The sequence below is a fragment of the Rhipicephalus microplus genome, chromosome 9, assembly GCF_043290135.1.
Source record: "Rhipicephalus microplus isolate Deutch F79 chromosome 9, USDA_Rmic, whole genome shotgun sequence".
NCBI lineage: Eukaryota > Metazoa > Arthropoda > Arachnida > Ixodida > Ixodidae > Rhipicephalus > Rhipicephalus microplus.
In genome coordinates this window covers 19540689-19564971 of record NC_134708.1, presented here as the reverse complement: position 1 = coordinate 19564971, position 24283 = coordinate 19540689, and the positions used below count along the sequence as shown (strand labels likewise).

Here is a 24283-nt window from a genome sequence, read left to right as displayed (position 1 = left end):
TTAAGACGTTTTACTTGCTAAAGAAAACTTTCAATGTTTATTTAAAAATTTTATGTCAGTTTTAGTTTTAATATTGTTAAAGATATTTTAAGTTTGAGCAAGTGCGGATCTGCGTTGTTTTGCTTTTTGTGCAAAATGGCGGCGGCCTGCAGTGATCGTCTGCTATATTATTTTTAGTCTCCTGTCAAGACTTCGTTTCGGCGGAAATTGGCCGCCACTGGTCACAAATTCGGCCCGGTAAGAGCGCTTCGAGAGTCCCGGCTACTATCACGCAACTATGCGTCGCTTCGTCTTTGTTCCTCGACTCTCGCATCCTTTCCGACGCTCGTGACAGTTGCGCCTCTCGGAGAGAAAGCTTAGCGAGCATGAGTCATTCCTGTCATACCACTTTCGTCCGAAGTGAAAAAAAGCGCGCTCCCGGTAAAGGGTTTGTTCCAGAGATGCGCTGCGCCGACCGATTATTATGCAATTGCTTTTTGTCGCACCTTGCTGGCACTTCCGTTTACGGTACACTACGACCAGCCGTGCGCGCGCGGGACATACTGCGTCACGTCGCGAAACCACCGCTGTGACGACGGTGTAACGTTATCCTTCTCTCGAAGAACTGCGTTTGCCCGCATCTGCGTGACCCGAACGCATTATTCGCAATGTGGGGACGCGAACTTGCGATGAATGCCGCGAACGTCACGACAGCGTGGCGTGTGCACGGAAAATCCGGGGGCGCGCGCGAAACCGTCGCACAAAGTGACCGCCGCTTGCATCGCGACGTTTGCCGTCCTACGCCGTTTCTGCATAGCAGTGTTAGCAGTGCTTAGCAGTGTTTCGTAAGCCACCCAAAAAACGATTTCCTGAGCGTTATCAAGGCTGTGTGCGGGCCAAGGGATCGAGTCGGATGGTTCTGTCTGTCGCGTACACTTGTTGCTCATGGGTGTTTGTTGATTATATCTCTCCATAGACTAGAACATAAAAACTTCTCGTAGTTTATATCTGTGTGTTTGTGTGTGTGTTTTTATGTGTCTAGCGTGCTTCAGTCACGTATTACTCGTGCTTCATTACCTCCACTGTGACAACTTGGGATAAATCAGGAGCGTGGCAGCTTGGGCTAGTTGGTTTGGCATGACGATAGTTATAGCGCGTTATAGTTATAGTGTCCTTCCTGTCTCTGTGTCGTCGTTTTGTTCTCGCGCTATAACTATCGTCATGCTAAATCAGGAGTTCGCCGAAAGCGCATTTTAGTAAAATCGTAGTCGTCCTTCATAAAAGCGCCGTTATTTTTTTTTCACGTGTATTGCGTGAGACGCGATATTCGTCTCTGACTTGAAGGTTTCAATCCTGTGCGCAATCTATTGGCCACGAAATGAATGAGTCGTATTTGATACGTAGTTCTGTTACACTTATTCAAAAACTGTGCTGTACACATCAGGGCGCGTAGAATTGCTCGTGGTCAATACGGAAGTTTCTATTTGTTTAGTATTTACTACAACAGAAGACCTCACAGGCCCAGGAAGGCACTGCATAAGGCAGTGTGTACGAAAAAATTGCTACTGAAAGAGCCCACGAATTACTAAGCACTAGCAACTGTAAATTGGAAGAAAAAAGGCGAGAGTGCTGACAAGCAAGATACATATAATAAACCAGTTTAACTCAGTTACAGGGAAGGCAATTACAAGTAGTATTAGCAATCACACAATTGCGGTGACCAAGCTCTGCATTTGTGGGTGGGGGGGGGGGTGAGACATATCTGGTTTCTAGGCTAGTTAATGCTATATATATTCCACTAAGAAGCACAGGTAGCACTATCAGAGACAATCAATATCAATTGGCGAATGTCACGTTGCACAACTGAATCCAGTGTTTAGAAATAACAATAATGAGCAATACATGACAGCTAGATGCAGCATTACACGGTGCCATCTGGAAAGAAATGTACATCTCAGAAACACCAAACATTTTAACGTCTGGGCTACCAGCAAACGCTGAATGTTAAAGAAGAGGTCATGTTGTGGGAAGTGGTCGGTAATGTTACATAGTACGGGGGCATCGAAGAACCCTACATATACATACTGGACGAAATCTACAGTGGATCCGCAGCCACTATAGTTCTCCGTAAAGGAAGCGACAGAATCCCCATAAAGAAGGGTGTAAGGCAGGGAGACACAATCTGTCCAATGCTATTCACCGCGTGTTTACACGAGGTTTTCAGCACCCTAGATTGGGAAGAGTTAGGGATAAGAGTTAATGGAGAGTATCTTAGTAGCCTGCACTTCGCTGACGACATTGCCTTGATGAGTAACTCAGGGGACGAATTACAGCTCGCGATTACTGAACTGGACACGGAAAGCAGAAGAGTATGTCTGAAGGTTAATATGCACAAAACTAAAGTAATGTGCAACAATCTCGGCAGAAAACAGCACTTTTTGATACGTGGAGAGGCACTGAAAGTTGTGAAGGATTATGTCTACTTAAGATACGTGGTAACCGCGAAGCCGAACCATGAGAGTGAATTAACTAGAAGAATAAAGATGGGGTGGATCACTTTCGGCAGGCATTCTCAAATCATGAATGGTAATCTATCACTAACCCTCAATAGGAAGATCTATAACAGCTGCATCTTGCCAGTACTTACCTACGGAGCAGAAACCTCGAGGCTTACAAAGAGGGTTCAGCTTAAACTGGGATGACGCAGCGAGCGATGGAAAGGAATATGATAGGTGTAACCTTAAGAGGTAAGAAGAGAGCTGAGTGGGTCAGGGAACAAACTAGGGTTAAGGATATCATAGTTTAAATCAAGAAGAAATGGACATGGGTAGGGCAACTGACTGGATTTTCAGAGAAGGCAAATGCACTAAGGGGAGACAGAAAGTTAGGTGGGGTGATGAGATTAAAAAGTTCACAGGTGTAACACGGCAACGGGAAGCACAAGACCAGGTTGATTGGCAGTGGTCGTTGTCAGGCTGATGATGTATATAAACTTCATTTGGCAGTGTACCGATACATATGATCACTTTTCTTGAGGCACTATCACGTTTGACAAGTCGTGCGGCGGGCCGCTTCCTGCAAGCAGTGTGAAAAGCAGAATTTTTTTTTGCTCAAGATTGACGTAACTAAAAATGAATTTGCACTATATTCCTAGCATGAGATATGCTTCTGTTTGTGCCAAGAGAAATCAATGAATTCAGGATAAAGAGATATTTAATTGCAACTTAATTAGAGCAAGTTGCTGTAATGCACATCAATTCAACAATTATATCATTATTCTTGTTGCAATAGAATATTGAGTGCCTTGAAGTAATGTTGTCATAATTTGACAGATTTACAGACAGTTCATAGGTGGCATCTGAAAGGGTTAATCAAGAACATACTGTGAGCATAATAAACCTTAAACTCTGATAGCACTGAAACATGTATCAAATGATTTGTGACATCTTCATCTTGTCGAAGTTTGACAAAATTCAAATCGGGAGAAATGTGCCGGCTAACGTAATCTCCACCGATCCCTGTTTTAGCTTTGGTGCTTCATTGCTGATCGCATGGTTAGGGGTTTGATTCACTGCCCCTGTGGCCCGCTTCAGCGGGTTCCAGATGCAAAAATGCTATGTGCTTAAATAAAGGTGCATGCGTAGAAACCACATGCTTCCCAATCGTACCTCTGTTTGGTGCACTAACCTGTATATGTAAACGTCTGATGATACTAGTGTGCGTGCTAGTGTTATCTGGGATCCACAAAGCCAAAAGCTTGTTGATGAGCTAGAGCAGACCCAGTGAATGACAGCCACGTTTATTTGTCCATGCTACCAGAGGATGCAAATATTGACCTTGTTACTTCACAGTTGACAGGAATTTTGAAAACAAAAAAAATAATAAAAAACGTGCATTCACAAGACGAGAGAATAGGGTGGGTGCTATTGCCCGTTTCATCCTCTTTGTCTTGTGAATGTTTGTTTTTGCTCTCAAAATTTTTACGAACTATGCACTATCTTGCCGAATTTCAAATTTTGTTAAACATGTTACTTCACAGTGCTAACCCTCAGAAATTGTCTATGTGCGCAATAATGGCATGCTTGAAGTTTCTATACCAACTGTATAATAAAAAATTCCCCCACCTTCACAAAGGGAATCGTGAGGAAATTGGAATGCATTGCTTAGCGTTCATAATGGCGTTTTGCACGCGAGAACCCAGCATTAGAACGATGATGTTTCTTTTTCTTACGTCAATAGCGCCGCAAATGGCATTTTTCTGTCGTGAGAAACGCGGTGTGCGTTTCCAGCTCTAGTAGGTAGTGTGCACGGTTAAAAAAAAATACTATGAAGTGAACAAAACAAACAGCGTTTCCGGCTCGGCATTGGCGTCTCGAGCACACATTTTCAGATGTTCTTGAGATGTGCCCAGCCAGTGAACGGTCAAGAGTGAGGTGTGAAAGGATAGGAAAGGGGGCACATGGAGGAGAGAGAGAGTGAACGGCGAGAGAAAGAGCGGCAAAGCACTGCACCTACCCCCTCCTATACTCGCACCACATGCTCCGATTGCTAGGGGCGAGGATAAGCACACGAGCCGCAGCTGTTGCTGTGGGAGAGGGAGTGAGAGCGAGGAGACAAGACCTACCAACACGCAGACAACGCCGGATGCCTGACATAGGCCGACTAAGAAATGGAATCGCATTTAAAAGTAAATAAATACCCAACATTGTAAGTAAACATAGATCAAACATTGTATCCTCCAGCCCGAGTGTCACCACATATAACCATCCACATTCTATTTTGTTCTATGCCACACGAATCGATGTATTCAAGTTTTATTTTTTGCCTTGTACAATCTCGATTTGGAACAAGCTCACTTGCAGTGTATTTGCTAACTGCGAATCGGCTGTCATTTGGAATTGATTTATACAGCTGTGGCCACGTCTATAGGGCATGCGAGCAGGCAGTTCTTGCGCTGCGGACGACACCTTGAGACAGTTTCGTGCTCTGATGTGGTGTATCAGAAGCATTCCCGGCCTAGCAGTCAGTCATGCTAATCACGTCAAAGCCTGAAACTGCCTTGAGGTGTTGCCCAGCAGAGCGAAAACGGGCTATTCCCACGCTCTATACAAATGTGGCCCCGGCTGTATATAGGGTTGTGTACTGTGCTTTCCCACGTCTGTAACTGCCAGCGAGTGCTTGCAGTATTGTAAATAAAATGAAAATAATCTAACTTTTTCTTTTTTTTTCAAAATTTAACTGTATTTCAGATGGAACAAACGGGAGGTCAGTATCCCTAGGAAGGTGACAAGCGAGCACAGCCATGCTGCTCTTAGCGAGCACAGCTGGCAATGGCACGGAGCCGCCGTTTGCCGGAGTGCCCTCGAACATCACCGGCGAAGAGGCGCCCGTGCTCGAAGCATCGGCGGGCTGGGACTCGACAAGCCTTGCCTACGTGTTTGTTCCACTTAGCCTCGTCATCTGCTTAGGCCTCGCCACAGCTCTGGTAAGATTATTAAAAATCAGTCAATTTTAACACTCCTCATAAACGTCATTCTTTGTACTGGAGCACTTATTCGGGCCATTTCGTACATGTCTGAGGAAGGGATAGGCAGAACAGCACTCAGTTTACAATAAATGGACAATTATAAAGTGTGTATTGGGGCCAGTGTATACAGCCGTTGCATTGGTCTACCTTGCTCAACATGTTTGTGAACTGTCATCGTTGAATGCAACTCATCAATTTAGAGCTGAGTAATGCTCTAGTTTCATATCAGCTGGCTTCAATTTATGTCACACTGGCATAATATTGGCGAAAATTACATCAGTCGACAGCGCATATAGTGGCGGGATTCATATTGACGCACGGCATGGTTCTCTTGTAAGTTTACCTTTTTCATGATGTAATAGCGCATGCGCCACTTCCCCTGTCAAAAAGCTAAGGAAAGCCTCTTGATTTTCGAGGATTTTGTTCTGCAATGCCGGCTATCCCGACCCCTACCAAAATGGCAGAAAACAGCACAGCAAGTTGAAGAGAGGGGAAGGGTAGTGCGTACCAGTCGTCGCACACAAAGTTTTGATGCTGTTTTCTTTAATGAGCTGTGTACGCTGAATGATTATGGCAAGTCAACTCGCCAAGCAAAGTAAGGTTTGTGGAAAGAAAAAAAGTTATAAACTACTCATACGTAGTGAGAGGCTTATATTTCTGGCATTTGATGTCCAGGCAAATCATTAACGCTTTCAGCCCTGGATTTTTTATTTTGGTCAGATGCACTTTTTGTGCACGTTTTTCTCGTAGTTAGGACCTCAGAAGACCACAAACAAAAAATTGAGCCACTGATACAAGCATTTTGGGATTAATTAACGTGGCATCAAACTAGGCGATTAGGGCCCAGTGATTGGAAAATAAAAAAATGGCTTCTTTTTTCCTGCCAATCAATGGTGTGCACAAAATGGAAACGAATGTCTTACTTTTTAGCTTAATGCTCACTGAAACAGCTTCGGTACGTCGTCCCGAAAATGGCGCTTACCCACCTCAACTTACGCGCCTCGGCTTCTCAGAAGACCTCGGTCGCGCTTCTTCTTCTTTGTGGCTGCTACCTCCACAAACGTGCCGCAATATTGGTGTCAATTGCAGCGGGGATTATTGAAGAACTATGCCCCCAAAAATGAGTAGTATTGGTTACGTTTCCAAGATACTAGGGTAAATGTTGTGCGGTGGTGTCAATTGACTCGGCCAAGGCCGAAAAGGTTACGATTGTAAATTAATTGACCCTTGTGCACCTACATGCTAGTTGCCCAGTTGACTGAGATCATAAAGCAACTGCCTTAGAAAGGCATTGATTGGTCCCAGGTACAAATTTTGAGCCACAAAGAATTTTTATTAAGTAGGAAGCTTTCATTCTGAAAAAAACTGAATGTATTTTTTGGGGTGAGCTTAGTGCTATGAAAATGTGGGTGACAATGTCTCCCATTCATAAAATGGTTATGTTCCGATATTTTTTACTCATTGTCGCATGGTTGTGACAACGAAGCACCAAGAATAGTTGCCCCTGCACGTAATGCGGTATTGTGTTTCATTGCTTTAAGATGTGGTGCCGCCCTTTAAAGTGACGCATTTTGTTAAAAGTTGTGAATTTTCATTTTTCATATTTTGAGAATCTACAGGCATTGAGGATGGTGGTGCAGAAAAATTTGTCTCTGTCAGATTTTGTCCCAAATTTCTGGTCTTTTCCTTACTACCCTCAAACTGAAATAAAGTGTTTATGAAACCTAATCCTTTAATTTTTTGAAAACGAATTTTCCGGCATTCTTTATTGTGAAAAAGCTTGTAACTTTTGAATCAATCAATATTTTAATGAAAGTTTTTGTGCTCCTATCTGTGACACTAGCTGTGCAATCATCTGGCATAATAGAAAAGCTCAACTAAGCCTAAGTGTTCTGGCTGTACTCAAGTAGAACTAAATATGGCTGTATTTAAATACAGCCATATCAGAAGACACAACTTCTTCTAGTCTTTGGGGCTGTTAGGTGCTTAATATTGATGATAGCACAGAGATGTTTTTTCATTGAACATCTTGTATATGCCTCTGCTGGTTTTGCTGTAATTTGTTAAAGTAACACGAACCAAACCAAACAGATCATATCAACTCTTCGGCACCTTCAGTTGCTACTGAGCTATTTTTATTTCTTGCGCTGGAATCAATTTCTATGGCTGGTGATGTGGTGGGCATGTTTTGGGGCAAAATTGACAGTTAAATCTTAATTAGGTTCAATTTGTCTTTTACATGACCCATTTGAAGGGCGTTTTTTAAAAACCCTTCCGAGAGCAGACTAGAAACAGTCTACGTACGACTAAAATATAAAAATATATTTAGAAAGATAGTAGCATGCCTTACAGTTGGGAGAAATGAAAGTGGCAAAAGTGTTGTGCACAGCTGTTAAAAATATTTTAATGTTACGTCCCTCCATCCTCCTTTCTTTTTTACAGGTGGTGTTTCTCGTTAGAAAAAGCAGGTACGTTGGACATCCTCATTTCCTGCACAGCTTTAACGCTATATCTGCAGCATGTGGCTGTCACACGCATCACACAGCTTGCAGCACTGCTGTGCAGAATTGTTATATATATATATACGTAGTGTAATTTGCAATTTGTAGTTGGCCTATGCAACTCGGACTGTTTAAAGAGCAAAACTTATGCTATTTCGAGTCCACACACATGAAGCTTAGCTATGCCTCAGGCATAATAAGGAGAAATTATAAGACAGTTCTACATTGGAATATTGTTCTTACCAAATATTCCTGTTAACCCTCCCAAATATCGCACAATTTTTACGAATTTGCAATCGCTTTATGATTTTGTATACATTGCAATGTCTTTTACAAAAATGAAGTTTTACTCACAAAATTACGTTTGATGATCCGAATGTTCTTTTGTGACTCCTGCGATGATGAACGGAAGGGAGGTGCTTTCTTTGAACAAACTTATGCGACGGCAGCAAGGTCACTGAAAAAATAATTGCGATATACGACAGCACCAAGGTCACTAAAAAAATCACTGCGATATAAAAACGGGTTGTTGCTTTTAAGCCTGAACGGTACAAGGTTTGTGCACTGCACCCACCGCCTGATTCACACAGCCTTCAAATGCACCGTGACGAGGCATTTGATGGCTATGTGAATTTGATGACCGTTTACAGCGCTGACATTCATCACGCAACACCATGTTCCTGTTAGTGTTAGCAGATGCCGATCCTGTTGCCGGCACCTCATTTCCAAGTAGGAAATGGCTGTGAAATGCTTCATCATCACAGACAGTGATGAAGTGGCGTGACAGAGTGCTCGACTGCTTTGAGAATGCGACCCCCCTGTTTCTGAATTCATCATGTGTCAGCATTTTCTGTCCAGTTTCTTCTAAACGGTGTCAACCGGCAACCTTCAATCGTGAGCATCCCTCTTTGAAGATGAAAACAGCGATGAAACACTACGTTGTGACAAATGCCGTGATGCCACGTGACAGAGCGTTTGACGACCGTGCGAGCCCAGCGTAGGGGCGAATCACTTGCTTCTCACGCAGGCTGGACAGATTGCGGCACCACCTGATGCCCTTTTACAGCTTCGACCCTCAAGACGAGGGCGAGGACTGGGAGGCCGAGCTTCTGGAGGAGGGCCTCACGCACAGGCCCAACCCTGCCAACAAGGTGCGTGTCAGGAGCATTGAATGCTGGGCACGTTGGTAATCTGCATTGAAATTCACTGCGCGAAAGTGCTTGATGAAAGAAAGATGCACAGGGGGCAAGCTGCGAGCCAACAATATAATTTTCGTTTGAAGGGGTACAGGCACGGACATTTCCCACTGCTGTTTTCTTGCTTCGAATGAATGAGAAAAAGCCCTCAAGAGCCCAGAAAAATGTACTGGCATGGGTGTGCACAGAGTTAGTACTCTTTGGGGGGCTGAGGGTTCCTTGCAGCGCCCCCTTCCTATTAATGTCGATGTATGAGGCTGACTTTGTGCACACACACACACCCCCACACTATTTGGGGACTCGAGGGGTACTTGTATTCGTTGTTGTGCTTGCATTCTTCTTCTCCCTGTTCATCTCTCTGTGATGGAACGCCTGTTAAACGGAACATGTCTTTAATGAGAGTCTACCGGGTCTTCTCAGCCTTTCCTGAGCGTCACACGAGCTCCAAGCCGTCCTCATATAGGGGGGACTTGTATGGCTACGTAAAGCCAGCTTAGAAAATTGGTGTCAGCACCCCTTCGAACGACGGTTCGATCGTTTGCTCGATTTGAAACTTCTTTCTCGCTCGTGCCTAATGGATGGAGTGATTCGTTTATGTAATTCCCCCACTCTCTTTTCTTTTTGCCCCTACAGAACCCGGAGTTCCACGAGCCACCAATGCTGGCATTCCGGTCGGTCCTGTAAAACAAATTTTTCCTCTTTCGTTTCTTTTTTTGTCCGAAGGTCCCAAACAAAACAGTCCTGTAGGAACCTGGGGAAGGAGGAGGAAAACCAGCAAAGCTTGTACATTAACGCCCTGTCGTCCGTGTGTGCCTGTTGCCAATGTTGTCGTGCATTCGTGATCCATTCCCACTACTATTTATTAATAGTCAAGATGTTACTGAGCTCTCGTTGTAAGCTTAGCTTTGCAATCTAGTCTCTCTTGTTTGTTGATGCTGTAGATCTCACCAACTCCATTTTTTATTGTTGCTCGTTTTTCCGCCATCGAGTGATAGTAGTGCAGTCACACCGCCACAGTAACAATCAGCGATTGCATAATGAATTACCAGGTATAGCAAACCAGATCTGGTATTTGCTCGCAACAAATGTGTGCTTATAACAAATGCCATCGCTACGATTTTTGTATCGGGCAACCCATACTATGTTCAGGTGTGTAGCCAACACTCTTTGTGAATGAAAGATCTGATCGAAGCTCCAAATACTCATGCATAGTTTGCCGAACAGCATTGTGAACTCTTCTCATTTAACGTAGCGCATAGAAGGTTGTGAACAAAAGATTTACGAGTATGGTGCTTGTGTAACAGCGAGGGAGGGGAGGGCGATCACTTCTTAACCCGGTCAAAGTCGTTGTGAATAAAAGCAGATTATGAACGAGACTAGTGTCGGTTTGATATTGTGCTTGCACAAAAGTGGTGCGTACCGTAAAAGCACTGGCACATATTTTTTTATTTAACGTGTACATGGTATACAGTCATACCTCATTAAAACTAAGCAGCATATTACATGAAATTAGGTTTCTTATATAAAAAAATAATGACTCTATAATGACTGCACACCCAGGAATCGTGCAGGATGTGGAAGTGGTTGGCAAGGTACGATGCAGTGACCATAGAATGGTACGGTCTCGAATTCGCCTAGACTTGAAGAAGAAACGACAGAAACTGATACGCAAGAAGCCAATCAATGAGCTGGCACTGAGAGGGAAAGTACAGGAATTCAGAGTGTCGCTGCAGAACAGGTACTCGGCTTTTAGTGAGGAAACCAACCTTAGCGTAGATACAATGAATGATAATCTGACGAGTATCATTACGGAGTGTGCAGTGGAAGTTGGAGGCAGGGTAGTTAGACAGGACACTGGCAAGCTTTCCCAGGAAACGAAGAACCTAATTAAGAAGCGTCAAATGATGAAAGTGTCAAGTACAACAGACAAAATAGAACTGGCAGAGCTTTCGAAGTTGATTAATAGACGTAAAGTATGCGATGTAAGAAGGTATAACATGGAGAGAATTGAACACGCTCTGAAAAACGGAGGAAGCGTCAAAGCAGTGAAGAGGAAACTTGGGATAGGCAAAAGTCAAATGTATGCACTAAGGGACAAAGAAGGCAAAATAACTACCAATATGGATAGGATAGTTGAAATAGCGGAGGAGTTTTACAGAGATCTGTACAGTAGCCGAGACAACCACGACCTTAATACTATAAGAACTAGCAGTAACCCAGATGACACCCCATTAGTAATGATAGAAGTCAGAAAAGCTTTGGAGAGCATGCAAAGAGGCAAAGCTGAGGATCCGGTAACATCAGATCTGCTGAAAGATAGAGGACAGATTGTGTTAGAAAAACTAGCCACCCTGTTTACGGGGTGTCTCCTGACGGGAAGAGTACCAGAGTCTTAGAAAAACGCTAACATCATCTTAATACATAAGAAAGGAGATGACAAGGACTTCAAGAATTACAGGCCAATCAGCTTGCTCTCTGTAGTATACAAGCTATTTACAAAGGTAATTGCTAACAGAGTAAAGAAAACATTAGAATTCAATCACCCAAAGGAACAAGCAGGATTTCTAACAGGCTACTCAACAATTGACCACATTCATACTATCAATCAGGTAATAGAGAAATGCTCAGAGTATAACCAACCACTATACATAGCCTTCATAGATTACGAGAAGGCGTTTGATTCAGTAGAAATATCAGCCGCCATGCAGACACTGCGGAATCGGGGCGTAGATGTAGCATATATAAACATTCTGGAAGAAATCTACAGGGGATCAACTGCTACCATAGTGCTTTATAAAGAAAGCAACAGAATACCAATCAAGAAGGGTGTAAGGCAGGCGGACACAATCTCCCCAATGCTATTTACCGCGTGCTTACAGGAGGTTTTCAGAAGCCTAGAATGGGAACAGTTAGGGATAAGAATTAATGGAGAGTACCTTAGTAACCTGCGCTTCGGCGATGACATTGCATGGCTGAGTAACTCAGGGGACGAATTGCAACTCATGATTACGGAGTTAGACAAGGAGAGCAGAAAGGTTGGTCTTAAAGAAAGGTTGGTCTTAGAAAACAAAAGTAATGTACAACAGCCTCGGAAAGGAGCAGCGCTTCGAGATAGGTAATAGTGCACTTGAAGTTGTAAAAGACTATGTCTACTTAGGGCAGGTAATAACCGCAGAGCCTAACCACGAGATTGAAATAACTAGAAGAATAAGAATAGCGTGGAGCACATTCGGCAAGCACTCTCAAATTATGACAGGTTGATTGCCACTATCCCTCAAGAAGAAAGTATATAACAGCTGTATCTTGCCGGTACTTAGCTACGGAGCAGAAACCTGGAGACTTACAAAGAAGGTTCAGCATAAATTGAGGACGACGCAGCGAGCAATGGAAAGAAAAATGATAGGTGTAACCTTAAGAGACAAGAAGAGAGCAGAGTGGATTAGGGGACAAATGGGGGTTAAGGATATCATATTTGAAATCAAGAAGAGGAAATGGACACGGGCCGGGCATGTAGCGCGCAGACAGGATAACCGCTGGTCATTAAGGGTAACTAACTGGATTCCCAGAGAAGGGAAGCGGGTTAGGGGGAGACAGAAGGTTAGGTGGGCAGATGAGATTAAGAAGTTTGCGGGTATAAATTGGCAGCAGCAAGCACAGGACCGGGTTAACTGGCGGAACATGGGAGAGGCCTTTGTCCTGCAGTGGACGTAATCAGGCTGATGATGATGATGATATCAAAAAATCGTTATAACAATATATTGTGGGCATTTAGTACATACCCATCTTCTTCATCTGTACGTTATCATCACCATGTGTTGTTCACGCATCCTCATCATTGTAGCGTATGAGCGTCATCATTATTGGTTCATCGTAGCTGTCTGGTGCTAAGTCCCCGAGCCTAATAAAGGTAATCCAAACCAAGGCCTCATACGTGGTGGAGGTCGGTCTTTGATTTCCTGTCTTCATCTCGACCACTGTACCTCCCGGAGCTTCGTTTAGGTCAACACTGGGGCCAGCTGTCCAAAAATATGTCGCAGCAGGATCAGGTTGGTGCTGCAGTCGTTCCCTCCTCTGCCACCGCATACCACGCTTTTTCATGTCCTAAGCAGCCACCAGCGTGAGCCTCATCCCTTCACTGGTGTGCGTGGAGATGTGAAGGACTGGCTGGGCGATTTCGAATGTGTCGGCTCTGCTAATTGGTGGGACGACGCCTACAAGCTAACTCGCGTTTCTTTCTACCTTACGGCTGTCTCGAAGACGCGGTTCTTTAACCACCTGATTGACATCCCCGACTGGGAAGCCTTCAAAGACCAGCTTCGTCAAGTGTTTTGCACACTGGCTGTTCGTTTGGCTCGCGCAAAGAAAGCTCTTGCAGCTCGGAAACAGCATATCGACGAGTCAAATACATCCTACATCGAGGATGTTCTTGCACTTTGCAGCAGGGACAATACATCAATGCCATAGTCGGACAGGGTACGCTACCTTCTTAAGGGGATTGCACCTGTCACATTCAATGCTCTTGCCATCAAAAATCCGGCTACCGTTGCCGACGTCACAACCTGTCAGCGCCTTGACGAACTCGAGTCTATTTGCCTACAATTGGACAGTGACGCAGCACATCTTACAGTGGACCCAAACCTACGAGACATGATAAGGGTGATCATTCACGAAGAACTGCAATCTGTGGGATTCTCGCTACCTCCGGTGTGTCTACCATATTTGTTGCAAGACTATTCTTCACATACTTCGTTGTGATCAATATTGCTTTATATCGAGGCTTTAGCTACTGGACATTTGAACACTAACTCATAATTTTCAACATGCCAGGTGGCTTCATGGCAGTTCTTTACAGCCGTGCAAAATAGGTCGGTTCACAATAGTAGGCGGGAATTATTCTAGGAAGACGTTCTGCAATTCTTTGCAGAGGGTGTGGGTTATACACAAGAATATACACTGTATGAGCTGTGTGTCAGGACGTCCCTGTAACTTCACAGCCGCTCTGCATGGGTCTACAGAATAAGCTGGCACAGCCTAGTACTCATTTTCTCATTGACACTTGTGTTATTCGTTCTCATTCGTACTCGCGAATGCTCATTCGCATGTCCGACCATTGTGGTGGGATTATTGCTTTTGTCACCTACGCTCATAACGAATGCCACGAACACGACTATTGACTCTTTGCCATTCTTAGACAAAGGGTGCCAGCTTGACGTCTCCAAATACTGGCCCACACTCGTAATAACCAGCTATACGGAATGGCACCGACACCTTAGTCACACTTTCACAACGGACGGTAGAACTTCTGAACATATTAAGCCAATGTAGTGGCTGTGTTGCTGCATGCTAGCTCTCTTGTTTGGATTTGCCTGCTCTTCTTTCCTATCCCCTGGCCAAGTACCACGAGCCCGAATGCACTGCCAAATCTGTGTGTGGCAAACTACATTGTCGATATAAAACTTCTAGGCGCGTAAAACTTCAGACAACTAACATAAGAGACAAGGACGAGCGCAGTGCGCTCGTCCTTGTCTCTTATGTTAGTTGTCTGAAGTTTTACGCGCCTAGAAGTTTTATATGGATTACCAACTAGCCCAATCCCACACTTTACTTAAGTACATTGTCGAGCCTCTCATGGTTTTCCGACAACCACCATCGTTGCAGTTGTGACACGAAGTAGACAGTCAGCTGTCTCAAACCATACTACAATCGCTTGATTTAGTCACCACGAGTCATGAGGATGGTTTTTTAAGGGCCAACTCCAGCGATTTTTCGAGGTCAATGGATTGAGATGGAATTCGTTGGCTACGTTCCTTTCTTTGCTCGTTTCCATAATTTGTTTCCAATTGCGGGCTGGAGATATACACATATTCTTTACAAATGAATCTTATAGATTGCCCCGACTCTCCCAACTGGCTGCCTGCAACCATTATTATTATTATTTAACAATACTGCTGACCTCACAAGGAGATCATTGCAGGGAGGGCATACATAAGATACAGAAAAGAAACACGAAGCAATCATTTCTAGCATGCAAAACAATAAGCAATCGATACATGAGAAGCAGTAGTAGCAATGAGCAAGGTGAGGGTACAAATCTCTGCAAAACTACGAATTACAACAATTATAGACAAAATGTACAATGATGCAATCACGTTATCAATATACAGAGCCTGCATACGAAATACAAGAGGACAAAAGAAAATAAAAAGAACAACAATTTTCAGAGAAACTCCTCAGCGTGTACCTTTGCTTCTACCATATCTAAGAACACATTCAAAAATGAAGTGTTCGTAACAAAAGGGCTAAGTTGGTTCCAATTTTTTATGGTTTGCGGGAAAATGAATATTTAAAGCAGTTTGAATGAAAAGTGTATTCATTAAGTGCTTGAGAGTGCCGGTAACGTGTTAACCTAGATCGATTGAAAGAGATTAGTTTTGACGCGACAATGATTATGTCTCCATGAATTAACTGAAACAAAAACTTTAGTCTTGCTATTTTCGCCTGACTATGTAGCGTTGACAGACCAGCTTTGTGTATTAATTCTGTAGGTGAATCCGTTTGCCTATATTTATTATAAATGAACCTTACTGCCTTCCTCTGCACCCCTTCGATTCTTGCAATTAGTTCCTTTGTGTACAGAAACCAAACAATATTGGCGTATTCTAACATTGGTCTGACAAGCGTCTTGTATGCCAGCAGCTTTGTATTTGGGGGTGCCAGATGAAGGCGTCTTCTCAAAAAGAAAAGCCGCTTTAGTGCACTTGAGGTTATATTGTTGACATGGGTTTCCCATTGAAGATCGTGCGTTAAAGTGACGCCTAAATATTTATGTTCAAGTATGCGAGTAAGAGGTGTTTCATTAATAGTGTACGTGAAATCAGATATTGCTTTCTTTCTAGCTACGGTAAGCGTAACGGATTTCTTAGCATCGAGAGTCATTTTCCACTCCTCACACCAAGAAAAGACAGACTCGAGTGCATTATTCAGTACATGGTGATCATCAACGGAATTAATTTCACGGTACAAGATGCAATCATCAGCGAATAGCCCGATGTTAACATTCAATCTGGAAGGCAAATCATTACTATACAGCAGAAATAAGACAGGACCCAATACACTGCCCTGGGGCACTCCCGACGTAACAAAGCGACATTGTGTGTGCCAACATTTACGTCAATGCGACGGAAGTCACGGAACCGAGGTGCGACTAAATCGCCTGCTGTTCACAAGGCCACAATTGCGTGTGTTGCTTAACCAATGCTTCATTGATTCGGCGTGTGGATTTCAATTTGTAGTGGGCCTGTGTGTGATGGGTGGTAAGCGGCATTCTGTTTTGGTTGCCTGAGCCTTAATTACCTGAGCCCTCACGAAACACTCGGAGGTAACGATTACCCTTCATCTCGATATATTTTTTAGCTACCATTGTCGGCTCACTTCACGGAAACTGTGTTTCCGTGAAGTGAGCCGACAATACCGGTCGAGGAGTGCCGGTCGAGGAGTACCGGTCGAGGAGTACCATACCGGTCGAGGAGTGCCCATGCATGAGCATTACGGTAGTGTACTAAGCGAGCACATTACCGTGTGGAAACAGTTCTTCAGTGAAAAGTGGCAGATACTTGGTTTAAATTCCTTCAGCCCTGCCGGCGCAATTTTAAACTCTGCTATTGCCAAACATAGGCACTCGTCCTACAGCAATATTAAGAAGCATCAGTTAGTCTGCAAACTTTTCAGTGACAGCAGTTTATTTCAGTGGTAGCAGTCAGAAGGTGCTACTCGTCATCTGACTGGAATGCACAACCATTAATCACCATTCCTCTTTGGCGATTTTTCTTGGCCTCCATATGCGTCCGAACCTCAGCTATCGTTTTACGGCAGCTTTGAGGAGCTTGTCCACATAGCACGGTCACTAACAGACGTGGTGCGGCTGTAGCGATAGGGTCGCCTTCTCCCCGAGTGAAGGCGCCACATTCCAAAAGACAACATCCAATTATGACCAAACTGCACCCAATCACACTTATGCAGGTCTACTTCCTTTCAACAGAACTTGCATAGACACTTTATGTGCGAACATACTTGTCTGTGGTCATTTGGACACTTGCTTCCGCTCGAAACCATGGTTACCGACTCTCACACATGCTCATCTCAACTAGCACTTGAGGCACTTTTACAACGATTCATAATGGGCACAGTGGCTGAGCGGGCACATGGATGCAGCCAAGGGACAGTGGTGACCTTTCCAGCAAACGAAGAAATCGGAAAAACCACACAGCCCGGCCGGTGGTGCCTGAACCGCTCTGATTTTTCCTCACAGCCAACCAGATCATAAGGAGATGCATTGAACTGAAAAATGTTTTTCGAAAAAGGTGGGGGTTAAGTGGAGCCCCTAGGTCAGGGCACCGCTGGCCTCAGCAGCCCGCCAGGCGTGGTCAAGGAACATCACTTGAGCCTCCTTTTTGTCACTGGCGAGCAGGGCTGTTCGTCTCGAATTTTCTGGCAAGTCGAGCCGGCTGAAAATAATGCCCGGGTATCGGCAACACTCCAAATTTCTGCGGCACTTTTAACCAACACTGCAATTTACAGGCTCGACTAGCAGAAAACAAGGCATTCCTGTGCGACAAGTCCCGCAGTAGGATGCCGGCTAGTCTCTCGTGGTTCTTTTAAGCTGACCGTATGCACAAGCAGCTATAAGGTATGAGCAGGCAAAAGGTATAAAAGGTGCTGTGCTGGTTTAATTATTTTTCCAGTCTCAGCCATGTACAAACCAGCTCAGTTGGGTGCAGCAACTTAGTGGGGCAGCACATCAGAATGAAAAAGCCAATTGATATGCCCTACCGACAACTCCTGCGCATGAGAACTGAATATCGCAGCTGCGTTTTACGCTTTCACAACAGCCATTTCGCAATTGGCCATGCAATGCTATCCAACCCAACTTTTCCTAAAGGACACCTTGCTGGTCTACCTGGTCGGGACAAAAAAGTGCAACATGTAAGGCACTGCATTCACGTCTTCTCTCTTAGTACCCGTGCCGTTCCATGTAACACCAGAGTTCGGACAAAGCCTCGTCACAGGCTGCAAAGGAGCTTGGGATTTCTGGCCATCGGTTTTCGCATCCAAAAAATTGCAAAGATCCGAATTTCTGGCACACACTAACACATTTCTGAGGAATGTATAAGAATCCCATACGTGGTGTACCATGTGAAAAATTAACGGTTTTAGAAATAGCCCGTTTCCAGCACCCGAGGAAGTGCGAGCAGACATCACTTGTACAATTAACTGGCCAGTCGCTCAGGACATCCACGCCTTACCATCCACTATGAATTCTTGTAAAGCAGGGGCATGAAAATGGAAAATTGGGTACATTTAGTTCTTTAGGGTAGCATTGTCATAGATAGTCCTTAATAACTGCCAATAATGTAATGGCACATGCAATTGAGGACCAAAATTTAGCATGTCCCATGACATCTAGTAGTTGTTAATAGGCATGTGCAAATTATAATTTTCAGTTTCAATGCATATGATTTGGTCAGACAATTTCTTGACAAAGAGTAGATAACCGAAAATAAAAGTAACATTTGACATGAACAAATTAACCAGCATTTTGTTAAATTGCCACAAATTTAGTTGTTCCAATGGGAAGCAACTCCATTCGGAACAGAGGCAGGAATCTACTCACTAGAAGGAATAAGCTGCAAGAAAGTATTTGAAGTCATAAAACTTGCATGGCATTACAGTACAGCATATAAACCAGCATGAGCTTTTTAACTTAAGCAACGAATCGATACACAGCCACCTTGCCTAGCTGGGGCTTTACAGCTATGCAGACTTCCCCTGTATAGGTGCATGTACGGTATAGCACAGCTCCACTGCAGAGAAACTGCTTTTACAGGGGGGGGGGGGCTTTACTAGCAAGTTGTGCACTTATTTAGCGTCAAAGCAAGCTCAGATACTGTCAAATGCTCAAGTATTTGCACATGCCTACTTAGGATTGGCTCATACTCACCATTTCACACGCTAGTGGAGAGCACCAGGAAACTGCCAATGTTTTTGAAAAGGTATGGCCACAGTAAAAATTCTGAGGTCTTCAGGCAAAGCAGGAGAGCTTGTCACAATGTTAATCGGGCTTCGTGGTCAGCTGTACAGCGCACAATACTGCCAAGGACGGAAGAGACTGGACACAACCACAACGTACATGAAAAGACTTGGTGCTTTTTATTTCAACTGAAATTTAATGACAAATAAAAACGATGGGAATATGCAGCGATAAAGGGTGGGTGGGCAGCACATGCCTTTCTCTCGGACATGAATGGGTAAGCATGTCTGCAGCACATGGTTCACAAAATGGCGGGGGAGACAAATCTACACAATGTTAAAAAAATGGGTTACCGGGGGGAAAAACCCATTAAAAAAAATGAGATGAGTCCTTGTACGATGCGACTTGCTCGTCAAAGTACCCCCGCTGCCCTCAATGAGTGACCTGCAATTAAAAAAAAAAATGTTTTGTCAGGCATACTTGCATGCAGCGTAGGCAACAGGTGTAGATGTCACTAGTGCATGTGCAGAATTGTAGTCAAATTCATTAATTAAAACAGGAGAAATTTGAATTGACCACCCGTACAATAGTTTTCACATCAGACATTTAACAAATTCTACCATTTGGATTAAATGCTAACATATTCCAGTGCTAATATTTCTGAACATTTCATTATGAAATACAAATTAACAACACCTCTTCTTTCAAGCCTTGCCAGAGTCAAATGCAACTCTTATTTTCCAAACGTTCATGTAAATTTTCACACTTGGCTCTCAGAAACAAGGTATTCCAAATCAGCAGTTGCACATATGCCAAAACCTAACTAACCTTTGTTTTTTGTTTTCACACTTTTATGGAAACTATGTGAAGCACACAGATTTACTCGGGATTTGTTAAGGTACACAGGCTACAACTTGTGATACTCCAATTTTTTTTTTTGCCACCCGTGACCATAGTTGGTACTACTCTAGGCAGACATGGACCCTGAAAATAAACATTTGGATCTAGCTAACCACATAAAAATTTCAGGGAAATGAAACTTGCACTGGTTCCTACAAGTTGTCAGATAACATGCAGCAACAATGGCTAGTCATCAGCGCAGTGTTGACAGTAAATAAACCTAGCAGGAACCTTTAGCATAAAACATTTTGCAGTGCACTTTTGATGAGCACAAAGGGTAATTTTCAACAGGTCACACACCAATGTCAAGAAAACAAATTGATGTTTTGTTAACAAGTCAAAAATGTTTTGTTAACATAGGTTAGTGACTTGCTTTTTGCAACAATGCCTTTTACCAGACCGAACAGTGTTCAGTCAATCTTAATTCTACGCGAGCAGTACTTCATATATACGAGTCTCAGTGTGCACCGGACTGACAAATGTGCAGTTAGAGAAACGCCAATGAATGCAGACTAGGGTAACAGCCCAGACAAGGTATACTGCTAGGAACTTGCATGTGCTCAAACCAAGAGAGTAAAAATAGCTTGAAGGAGGGCATGACAGGCTGCTTTTTACAAGTTCAATGCCAACTTGAGATCCAGTGAGCGGTGCAATGGACACTATGCAACTCACCTACGAAATAATGACAGATGAATGCAGCAACAGCAGCAGTCCTTTAGTCGGATCCCTCCCCAGCATCGTCACTTCCGGTGTCCTTGTCGGCTTCGGCTGCCGCCGACTTCCGAGGCCGTCCGCGACCGGCGCCCTTCTTGGCGCCTGCAGCCGCCTTGGTGGCAGTCTGCAACCACACACAACGAAGCATCAAGACAGCAGCACTCGATAATCAAGCACACCCGACAACTCGTACCGCTGTCAAGCGCCCACTTTCGATCGCGATCAACAATCCGGCGGCAGCCAAGAAATGCACCGCGGATAGCACCAAATTTTAACGGAGAAGCCACAACTACGGGAGAAATATTTTCAGCCAAATTTAGCGGCAGTCTGGCAACAACCATCCTTCCAGTCTGGCAACAAACTTATGCAACGCCAAAAGGAACCATGACCTACTACACTCCTGACCTGTTCAGATAGCGGGGTTCCTATGGGAGCGCGTGTCCCCGCTCTCGTTCAATCGCTCGCCGTAGGTGGCGCTACCTATAACCTGTTCGTCTGCTTCTTTACGGTTGTTTTGTAGGCGCTGGTATAAGAATGCCTGCTTTCTGTGGTGAACTGTCGGCATATATGTGACTATTTCTTCCCATACATTGCTGGTCAAGTAAGCTGTTCAGTGCGCTTAAGAATTTATAGCACACTGGTTGACAAACGTGGAAACCCGTGGATTTACATGATTTTGGACAGCCTATGCGTTGTCGCGTGCATTTTATTGCAAAAAAAATTCTGAATGTCTTTTAGTATTATTATTTCTGGATATTTCTAAATTGTGGATCATAAATTCGCACTACGAGTGCTTTGTTGGTTAAAATTTGACTACAAAGAGTGAAGGTGACGTCAGCGAACAGGTGCTGCCTAGCGCCACGCCGCTCGTAGGTGACGGCCCTAGCGGCAGAAGGTATGAACTAGAACGTGGGCGCTGGAAGAGGTGCTCTCTGGGCAGGTCAGGAGTGTAGTAGGTCATGAAAGGAACCTTGTCTGTGCATTTTAACGAAAACGTCAGTGAAAATCGCGCTTAGGTCACTTGTGTAGCAGCACTTGAGCTTGTTTCAGCGATAATCTGAAACGCCTCCCCCCTTCCTAATGACGATAAAAAGTGACCGTGTGGGACCTGAATCGCTGTCCACTCTAAGCGATCGCAGCACCGCAATCGACTGCTTATCGGGCCGAATTCGCCGGGCCGCTGACAAGCGAGTTCAAAAATTTCGATTCCCACCTGAACTTGATCGCGATTTAAACGTCAGAACACAAGTGCCGCACGACGATTTTTGGGATAGCGCCCAATCAAGTTATTCCGGCGATTTCGTAGTCTTCAAAATGTTTTAACGCTAGCAGCGCAATCACAATAAACAACAAAAAAAAAGCGCGCGCGACACATGCAAAATCACGCAGCCAAATTCAAACAGTTGTCACTAGATTGAGTGTCAAGGGCGCCGCCATTAAGGGGAAAAAATTGCAAGCAAAGCAAAAAAATAAAAAGTGAACGTACCTTCTTTCCCTTTTTGCTGCTACCCTTAGGGCGGCCACGGCCTCGCTTAGCCTTCGGTGCATCGGCAGACGCATCCTGCACACACAAAAGAAACAAAAAAAACACAGTGGGTTAAACGCGCAAGGTAGCGGTCATAGCGCTACGCATTTAAATAAACAAGGTGGCGAGCGCGCCGTTAGGCCTACCCCAATTGATCTTCGCGCCAAGAAAAACGGCGCCATGTTTGACACGCCACCTAGCACGACACCACCGAAGAACTGTGCGCCTAGCACCGAGGTTAGGCCATAACATCGTTACGGTTTAAGTCGCGTTGTACAGGGTAACATACAAAAAATGCGCAAATGCTCTCCGATTGCGCAACTACGCCGCTAAATCGCGGTCGATGAATTTATCAACCCGCCGAACACGGGGTCCTACACACAAAACAAACAATTCCGTTAACTGTGGCAACGGCTGAATTTATTGCCTTCAACGAGCGGAGGTTTGCCTAGCTACTACAGGGGTTCGATTAACGAGATTTGAGTTTGCGGCTAATTAGCTATACCAAGGAAAAAAAAAAAGCGGCGGGCGCTACGGCGCCAAAAACGTCACAAAAACGGCAAGAAGTTTGGTCAGCCAATCAGCGCCGCGCGTATCGATTTCATTTTTTGCCGCCAAAGTGGAAATATTATGGCGAGCGCGAGGCAATAAAAACGGGCGCAGTACTAACAAGACCCCGCTTTGACAGCTCAAGTCACCGCGCCCTCGACCAAATACAGGTACGGCTATCGCGTAACGCGGGCGTCGAAAAAAAAAAAAAAAAGTCGTGCCTCCTTCGGTCTTTTTTCACCAGTCTCGGCCTTCTTGGGGCGTCCGCGCTTCTTCTCAACGGCGGTGTCGTTGTCAGCCATCGTGTGTGTGAACTTCGTTCTGGAAACAAAGAAAAGAACCATAAAAATTGACTCAACACAGTCGACACGAGCGGCAAACAATCCTCGACGCGTACAAAATCACAACGAGTCCGGTACAAAAAACAGAGAACACGAAAACCGCGACGAAATACTTCGAACCGTTGGGATCCATCGCGGCCTCCCCGCGCGAAGTCGGCAGGGCCCCCCCACAGCTTGGACCATTTTTGGCAAATCGCACAATTTTTTCCCACAAACGGCCGCCGGCACTAAATTAGTTCAGGGCCCGGACAAATTTTTCGACCCGAAAACGCGGCCAAACTCGAATCGCAAACCGGAGAAATAAATTTTCCCTCCGAGGCGGTTCCATGGCGGCTACCGGCCTCTATTTACGCCGCAGCAGTATTAGGCCTAGGGAGGGAAAAGCCGGCCGGCTCTGCAAACGCCAAAGTGGCCGCGCGCCATACAAATAACATATTCCAGCGGCAGCGCAGCGCAAGGAATTAAGCCTAGCAAATGCTCGTAACTGGCAAAGGCGAGTCCGAAAACTATCTCTACATGCGCGAGGGAGACGCCGAAGTCGTTGATAAAGAAGACGGCTACTAGCGAGCAGACCAGCGCAACACGGGAATGCGTACTCACAGCTCCGAAGGACAGGATGAACTGGGATGTTCTGTGCCTGTGCGCGGGTCGGGCACTGAAAGGAGGGGGAGGGGGGGGGGTCGAGCCGATTTTGATGCGTCGCTCGCTCTGAAGAGGGCGACCGACGTGTTTTCAACGGTCGTGCGAGCTCTTTGCCAACCTGTAGTGGGTGGCCGCTATTTTTAAAATTTTTTCCGGCGCAAATTATGTGCGGGAAAAATTTTTCCCGCCACCGTCGACCGGCGCGAAAAATGCGCTATCGTTAAAACAGCGCGCCAAAAAATCGCTTGTTGACGAGAGTAGCGCGCCTTTTCGCCCCTCCTTAGTCTTTTCTTTCTTTTATTGCCCTTCGGAGTGCTTTCCTAGGGAGAGAAGGGCGCTGCACCCTCCTCTATCGATGTATGTTTTTTTTCTGGCTTTACAC

At 44.8% G+C, this 24283-nt stretch overlaps 2 protein-coding genes across 2 annotated transcripts; one reads left to right on the top strand and one right to left on the bottom strand.

Annotated features, from left to right (window-relative positions):
• The first annotated feature begins 120 nt into the window (after positions 1–120).
• Positions 121–10579, top strand: LOC119163561 (small integral membrane protein 29). The gene is made up of 5 exons (XM_037415581.2): positions 121–237; positions 5229–5464; positions 7949–7974; positions 9035–9158; positions 9837–10579. Exons 2-5 carry the CDS (start codon positions 5282–5284, stop codon positions 9885–9887), a joined length of 384 nt encoding a protein of 127 aa, XP_037271478.2. The 5' UTR covers positions 121–237; positions 5229–5281; the 3' UTR covers positions 9888–10579.
• Positions 10580–19386: 8807 nt separating this feature from the next.
• On the bottom strand, positions 19387–24015 carry LOC119163560 (uncharacterized). Its single transcript, XM_037415579.2, has 5 exons — positions 23860–24015; positions 23140–23239; positions 22331–22405; positions 20803–20968; positions 19387–19674 (listed from the first exon to the last, which is right to left on the bottom strand). Exons 2-4 carry the CDS (start codon positions 23218–23220, stop codon positions 20846–20848), a joined length of 279 nt encoding a protein of 92 aa, XP_037271476.1. The 5' UTR covers positions 23221–23239; positions 23860–24015; the 3' UTR covers positions 19387–19674; positions 20803–20845.
• Positions 24016–24283: the final 268 nt, after the last annotated feature.

Excerpts from the sequence above, each read along its gene's own strand:
- LOC119163561 (XM_037415581.2), top strand. The coding sequence starts at position 5,282 with ATGCTGCTCTTAGCGAGCACAGCTGGCAATGGCACGGAGCCGCCGTTT. Across the intron at positions 5,465-7,948 it reads TAGGCCTCGCCACAGCTCTG|GTGGTGTTTCTCGTTAGAAA; the intron begins GTAAGATTATTA and ends TCTTTTTTACAG. Across the intron at positions 9,159-9,836 it reads GGCCCAACCCTGCCAACAAG|AACCCGGAGTTCCACGAGCC; the intron begins GTGCGTGTCAGG and ends TTGCCCCTACAG.
- LOC119163560 (XM_037415579.2), bottom strand. The coding sequence starts at position 23,220 with ATGGCTGACAACGACACCGCCGTTGAGAAGAAGCGCGGACGCCCCAAG. Across the intron at positions 22,406-23,139 it reads GTGAAAAAAGACCGAAGGAG|GATGCGTCTGCCGATGCACC; the intron begins GCACGACTTTTT and ends TTGTGTGTGCAG. Across the intron at positions 20,969-22,330 it reads GCAGCAAAAAGGGAAAGAAG|ACTGCCACCAAGGCGGCTGC; the intron begins GTACGTTCACTT and ends GTGTGGTTGCAG.